This window comes from Echinops telfairi, unplaced genomic scaffold (genome assembly GCF_000313985.2).
Source record: "Echinops telfairi isolate 266 unplaced genomic scaffold, ASM31398v2 ScPeMD7_7468;HRSCAF=8506_0, whole genome shotgun sequence".
In the NCBI taxonomy this organism is placed as follows: domain Eukaryota; kingdom Metazoa; phylum Chordata; class Mammalia; order Afrosoricida; family Tenrecidae; genus Echinops; species Echinops telfairi.
In genome coordinates this window covers 17,130,101-17,137,180 of record NW_022111369.1, presented here as the reverse complement: position 1 = coordinate 17,137,180, position 7,080 = coordinate 17,130,101, and the positions used below count along the sequence as shown (strand labels likewise).

At 44.2% G+C, this 7,080-nt stretch overlaps 1 protein-coding gene across 2 annotated transcripts; it reads right to left on the bottom strand.

The window, feature by feature from the left end:
• Positions 1–1,275: 1,275 nt before the first annotated feature.
• Positions 1,276–6,545, bottom strand: DDIT4L (DNA damage inducible transcript 4 like). 2 transcript variants are annotated; one of them, XM_045284218.1, is made up of 3 exons: positions 6,415–6,545; positions 5,971–6,184; positions 1,276–3,686 (listed from the first exon to the last, which is right to left on the bottom strand). In XM_045284218.1, exons 2-3 carry the CDS (start codon positions 6,059–6,061, stop codon positions 3,196–3,198), a joined length of 582 nt encoding a protein of 193 aa, XP_045140153.1. In that variant the 5' UTR covers positions 6,062–6,184; positions 6,415–6,545; the 3' UTR covers positions 1,276–3,195. The 2 variants fall into 2 exon arrangements, with proteins under 2 accessions (XP_045140153.1, XP_004703341.1); XM_004703284.2 differs by having other exon boundaries at positions 5,971–6,110.
• Between the last annotated feature and the right edge of the window lie 535 nt (positions 6,546–7,080).

The following is a 7,080-nucleotide window of genomic DNA, read 5'->3' as shown; positions in this document are numbered from 1 at the left end:
AGGGAATCCAGGACAGATGATCCCTTCAGGATCAGTGCTTAGAGTGGTGATACCGGGAGAGTGGAGGGAGGGTGGGGTGGAAAGGCGGAACTGATTACAAGGATCTACATATAACCACCTCCCTGGGGGATGGACAACAGAAAAGTGGGTAAAGGGAGACGTAAGCTATGACAAATAACAATTTATAAACTATCAAGGGCTCATGAGGGAGGGGGGAGCAGGGAGAGAGGGGGAAAATGAGAAGCTGATGCCAGGGGCTTAAGTGGAGACCACATGTTTTTGAAAATGATGAGGGCAATGAATGTACACATGTGCTGTACACAATTGATGTATATCTGGATTGTGATCAGAGTTGTATGAGCCCCTAATAAAATGATTTAAAAAACCCAAAGCATCAAACACATGTTGGTGTTGTCACCAGGTTGACTCTGACTCATGGTGACACCACACAGTGTAGACCACCTGTGACTGCTTCCAAACCATGGGTGATTTTCAGACTGTTTCTCCAAAGTGTTTCAGAGGGTTTTAAATGTAAAAATATCAGTACCAAGTAATGGAAACATTTAGAAAACAAAAATATCAAAATGAAGTTATGTCTCCTGATATCCTCCCTCTAGGTCTTTATACCTCTGGCAGCGGTGTTCCCATTTCTCTCAATCTTCCCCAAAGGACACCGTGCTCTTCTGGTCCTTCCACATCCACCTTGGAGGGACTCAAATCATGTTCTTTAAATGTTGAGTTTGGGGGAACAAACAAGTCTGAAGGGGCAAGGGTGGATGGGGTAATAAGTCCCAACCAAATTCTCCTGAGATAGCCCTCGCTACCCTGAAATAAGAAGCAGGTACATTGTCATGATGGAAAAGCATTACCTGGCACAACTTTCTTTCCGGGCTTTTTTTCTCACTGATACAATTATTCTGTCCTTCCAAAAAAAATGTCTATCAAGATGATTTCTTTGGCATCCCTCCCCAAACAGTTCACATGACCCTTTGAGCTGACCTCTGTTTTGGATTTAAGTAGTCCAGCAGATCTACCTGGCAGCCACTGCTCAGATTGTACCTTCGAAGACTCCTTAAGGATACCAAGACACATGTATCACTGAGAGCATTTGTCCACAGCTATCGACTGATTGCAGAGACATGTGTAAGCATGTTTTCTTTGGAATACACCCGTGCATGTCTGAACCAGAACCCTAATAGCAGTACTTTTTGGCTCACCCTCATGCATTTTAGCAGGATCATTTCATAAGCCCAGCAAAGCACAAAGCAGACAAGACACGGAAAAAGAAATGTTTTATTATCAAAAATAGACAAACTTTCATTTCCTTTAACAGGAATATTTGAGTCTCCCTAAGCCATCCCCCTTTGCTAAGCATTAAAAAAATGAGTTCAAGTCAACTGTTAGGGAAAAAACAAAAGACAAGGTTTCTATCTCCATACCAGAGAGAAGACTCCACTATAGTGGCAGTGATTCTAAAACAAACAGTTATAGAAACACAATTAACTTTAAAGCAGTATTAAAAAAAAAAGGGACTTATTCTGTCGCACAGCCTTACAAAGTTCAGCTACCTACACATTGAAGAGTTCAATTTATCAGAACAAGTGCTAAGGGAGTCAGGAACAGGTTCACACCCGCTGTGAGCAACCCCAGGGTGTGACCTCAGATAAGGTGGTACCCACAGGAGGAAACCTGAAATACACTCCTGTTCAATGACCTACAGCAAGGGTGTGAAGGCCTGGTTGAATGGAACTTCATAATTCGTAGACTAAATTAACTATATTAAATGAATAACGATGTAGCAAGTAGGGGCAAAAAAAGAAAGGCATTTATTGTTTCATCAAGGAAAGCACCCCAAGTGAAGTCAAAGGAAAGCTGGGCACGTGCAGTCGTACCTAGACCGTATTTCTCACTCGGTAACTCACTTCCAGCAGGGTGGTGTAGTGGGTTACTCTTGGGGCTACTACCAGCAGTTTGTGGTGGTGGTGGTGGAGGTGGAGGAAGGTGAGGAGGCTTTCTCTTCCTGTAAAGATCGACAGGCTCAGAAACCCGACAGGGTCAGTTATACTCTATCTGATAGGGTTTCTGACCCGATGGCAGTGAGGTTTTTTTTTGGTCAGTACTGTAAAACAGGTCTTCAGCGCTTTAAAAGTTGTAGTCTGCAGCTGTGTCCTTTGAAAATTCAGGTTGAGTGATAGTTTAAAGCTGTTTCCAGAAAAGACCAGAGATGACATAACACTGAAAAGGTGAGAGGTCTCATCCCATACATAATATAACAAACAAACACAACACCTAGGTTATCAAATGAAGCAGAAAGGAATTGGATCCCAGAACTGACTTCCTTTTCTCAGCTTTATTCCCCACACAAGAGAACACTGATTAACTACATGCAAAAGAAAAAAAATATCAGTTCAACGTTATCTATTTTTTGAGTTAAAATACAAAATTCAATGCTAGGGAACTACAAAACTGAACACCATTGAAAACAATACTGTGGTCATGAGGAAGAGCCCTCGTAGCAGTGGTAAATCTGGCCACCTACAGGTTGGCAGTTCAAATCTATTAGCTGTTCCTGGGCAATCTGCTTATAAATAAAGATTTATACCCTCAGAATGTGGGACAGCTTCTCCCTGTTCCTTAGTGTCACTCTGGCAGGTCAAGCTTTAGAATCTCCTCAAAATAGAATAGTAGGGATGACACAAAACAAAGACATAATTCTGTTGTCTTTGTGACTTTTTAAAATTCGCTCTTGCCTAGAGTTAAATTTTATTTAAGTTTGCCTGCTTCTTTCTACCATACTGCTTAAGTCCTTCAAATTGAGGAGGGGCAAGAAATTGGTGGTATGAGTTTCTGGAGAGTTTGACTGGCTAAATATTGTTTATAAAGTTTCCATGATTGAAAGGATCACTTCCAGAACTTCGAGTCTATTACCAAAACTATCTGGAAACAGTTGTTAAATATAAAATTGAAGTAGATGGTTATTTTGTTTCCATATTCCATTCTGCAGAAAATGTGAGACGGGCAGATATACATTCTCTGTGACCACAATCAAACCTCTAACACATTGCTGAGAATGTGAAACACCAAAGGCAGATGAACTATATGAGGTTTCTGCTTGGTACTAGGAAAACTACAAATGACTTTAACTGAGCAGCTGCATAGTTTTATTATCCAATCATAAAAGGAGCTTAACATTTTTTAACACTCCTCAATGACTGTTGTTCCAATCAATGAGTAAAGCCTTTTCTTAACAAGTCGAAATCCTGAGCTGAGGATCAGAGTTCTCCGGAGGCCAGATGAGAAGCGAGCTCGCCTAAGGAGAAAGTCCCTGAAGCTGGTCCATGAGCAGTTTTCCTGCTTAAACACCAGTGTTAGCTCAAAGGTTGGCACCACGCTAGAATCACATACAATCCTATCCAGCTTTTTACATACATTTTCAATCTCCAAGTTCACGTGCAAAACACAACCTCGCAGGCCACAGGGCTCTGTGGAGGAAAGCCGCAGGACATCTTGAGCAATTCTCTGGGTCAGTTTCTCGGGGACAAGGACCTTTGAGCACCCAAGTTTGGTCTGCTTTGATTTGGACAGACAGTTTTCCAGCATCGTAACCAAACTCTGGCAAGTTGTCTCCTCAAAGATCACCTCACTGAGATTGGGTTCAGGAACAACATAATCCCAGTAGTCAAAATCTATAAGAAATGCAAATTTAAGATAAAAAATGAAACTTAAATTCCTGAGCAGGTAAAGCACACCCAGAGGGCACCATGTTTCCTCCTATCTACCAAGTCTACCTGTTCCCAATTTTGTTTGGCAGCCACAGCCAGTGGATCTGACTTTGCTGTTAACTAAGTCACCCTGCAGGTCATGCCATCAGAGGCAAAGAGGTCTTCCTTGGCTCTTTAAATGTTGGAGTAATAATGGTTTTGATAAATAGGTTAGGTTGAATACAGCCATTTCCCCTATATTTTTATGTGCACACATCCATACAATCTTAAAGACTATGTGTACACAAATTGAATTGTGGTCAACCTAAATGATGAAGATTGCAAGTGATTTTCATTTTGTTTCTTGGGAATTATTTACATACTTGAACGAGAGTTTGTTCATCATTAGAGTTAAACAAAATATTTTCTCTAATTTCCACATCGCTAACAGTGAAAATAACTTCAAAATATTGCTTCCATTTATTTGGTTATGGAGTTGTATAACTTTTGTAGACAACAAGTATTACATTAGGAGTAAAAATGATTCAAAGTTTTGTTTTATTTTTGTCTAAAGGACTGTTTTCTCCTCACTTTTAGAGTGTGTGTACTTATTACAAAGTACAAAATGTTATTCTTAAGTACATTTATTATGAGTTTGATTAGTTATATTAAACATCCATCAAATCTACTTCGTTAAAAATCTTTACCAGACTGTTCTGCAGATTCCAATTTTAGCTTCAATTTCTTTGATTAAAATTTGCTGGAGGAGAAGACTTTTGAGGTTCAGAAGAATATTTATAACCGGCTGGGTGGTTTTTCTTAGCCAAGCAAAACAAAACAGTCATTGGAAAACAAAATTAAATTTGCCCAAAGGAAAAGAGATAGGTCTGCATTTGGTCACCTACCTCCCAAATTAATCCTACCACTTGGCAGCATGCCACACCACACAGTTCCACCCACCAAGGCCAACGTCCTGCCAGCCAGCTCACCTCCAACTTTTACAGGTTACTAAGTTTTCCTCTATCCACATCATGGGACCACTTGGCTCACCATTTTTAGTAACTAAACAAAACCGACACACTCCAAATTATAAGGGCTCCCTATTTTTTATGTAATTAGAGCCATTTCAGATAAAATTTTACTTGTGAAAGCACATTTAGAGATCTCATTTAAGCTTGTGTTTTACAAATGAGAACGATGTCAAGAAAGGTAAAATTAGTTTTCCGAAGTTAAATTACAGTGACCTACTTACCTACCTACCTCTAGGGTTCCTTTTTTTCCCCAAATCTAACCTGAAAATCAGAAAATTTTAGGGATATAGAATTAGATAGCTAACCCTTTTGCTGTTTTTCCGCACTGTCATTGAGCCACAGCCCTGGGGGGCTTTGTAGTGAGCTTTACTACACACTGAGCTGCTTGCTCCCCACAGTCAGCAGTTCAAAGCCACAGCCGGTCCTCAGAAGGAAGAAGAGCAAGTCTGCTCCAGGACAGATGGAAACTCCCCAAAGCCCACAGGGGCAGTAACTCTCACTGTCCTACAGGATTGCCCTGCGGAAGGCCCCAGTAATTTATCGATGGCCACACTCGTAGATCACTAGTGACAGAGCAGGTTCCTCACTTTGAACTTACTAGAGCAAATTGAAAATGGCAACAGGACACTGTTAACCCAATGGCCTTGAAAAGTTCCCTCCTCTCCTTAAAAACAATGAAATATTGGTAGAAATACAATACTACTCAGTTGGGAAAAGGAGCACATGCTGCTACAGGCAATGGCCGTGGGTGGATCGCAAAAACAACGCTGTAGCAAAGATGTCAGCTACAGAAAAGAGTACACACGGTGACTCCATTGATAAGAAACTACAGAATGTAATCTACAGTGACAAAAAGTCCATCAGCGGATGGTTGGGAAAAAGAAAGGTGGAGAATTTATACCAAATGGACAGGTGAAAAAAATTTTTTTGAAAGTGATGGTATTAGTTATACGGGTGAATATAGATATCCAACACACATTACTCTATACTTGAAGTATTACTGTAACAGCTACATAGATGCTCTATGTAATTTTTAATCCCCAAATTAGCAGCAACCGAAAAGGATGGAGCCCTGGAGAATTTTCATTTATGCCACTTTTGTTTCTCAATATCATGCATACACGGTGCTAGGAAGTTTGGAACGGGGTCTCCCCTGAGGGGCTTCATGGCATTCTGGGCACGGGGGAGGGGGTGAGACCGCACCGAAGGGAGACAGAGCAGGGAGCTGGGGAACTCACCACTGAGCAGGCTCCCTGGAGGGAAGCCCGGGTCCGACGCCTCGGAAAAGCTAGCCGAGTTCTTACTGCTCAAACTGCCAGTTGCGACCATGGTCAACGGCTGCGTTTCGCTCGCGGGGCGGAACGGCCTTGGCTGGCAGCTGGGAGACAAGGGGGCAGGTCAGCTTGGTCCCGCAGGGGAGACGTGCAGAGGACCACAAATCGTCCCGGACTCCTGTGCAGAACAGGGCAAGGCGCTCAGCTCACCAAGGGGGCGCCCCTAGCCTGGGCCACCCAAGTTTCCAAAGCCCGGGAGCGGAGGTGCCAGCTGCAGCCACAACTTGAACCGACTTCAAAGTCAGCCAAACTCAGAGGACCCGACCCTGCACCCTGGATTTCGTTCCAGGGACCCGCGCCGCGGGTGCGCCCTCCCCCTCCTCCACCAAGGGCCCCGGCATCACTCACCTGTCGGCTGACACCCTGGGTGGCTGTGCTGTAGGGTAAATCGAGGCTGGCAGCCGCCTCAGTAACCCCCCCTCCTCCCGGAGGCTCGGAGTCCTGCAGACGGAGGCGGCGTCCGTCACCCTGCTCGCCCCCCGCACAACCTGCTCTGGCTCCACAGAGCAACGTCGCGGCCCGGCCCGGGCGGCGAGCGCTTTATAGGGCCCGCCTCGCAGCCAGCCCGGCCCGCCCTCTGGCCCGCCCTGCCGGGTCCCGTTTCAACCTGATCCTTGGAGAGGCCCTGCGCAAACCGCTGAAAGTGGAGGATGAGCCTGGGTTAGAGGGGGGCACCTGCTTGCTCTTGGAGGGACCACGGGTCACTGTGACCCAAATTGTGATTGCACAAGTCATCAAAGACTGATCACTACACACTACACACACACACACACACACACACCCCAAGACCCCCCCCCTTCCTTCCTCACCCCCAGGCCCCCCTTACTTCAAAGTGTTCATGCCATTGTTAAAGATGCTGCCCCAGACAGTGTGAAGCTTTGCACCCTTTGTTTATTACCATGACCCGAGGCTTTGCTTTCCTGATCAGTGCCATCATTTATGTATGTGTTTACTTCTGACCTTTTAGCAAGTGGACTCTACTCCAAGCCTCAGGGTCTTTATAGTCTCCTCTCC

What these genes read in the sequence shown, in the direction of transcription:
- DDIT4L (XM_045284218.1), bottom strand. Translation starts at nt 6,061, where the DNA reads ATGGTCGCAACTGGCAGTTTGAGCAGTAAGAACTCGGCTAGCTTTTCC. An exon ending in TCCAGGGAGCCTGCTCAGTG is followed by an intron (nt 3,687 to 5,970) that starts GTGAGTTCCCCA and finishes CATTTCTTATAG; the next exon opens with ATTTTGACTACTGGGATTAT.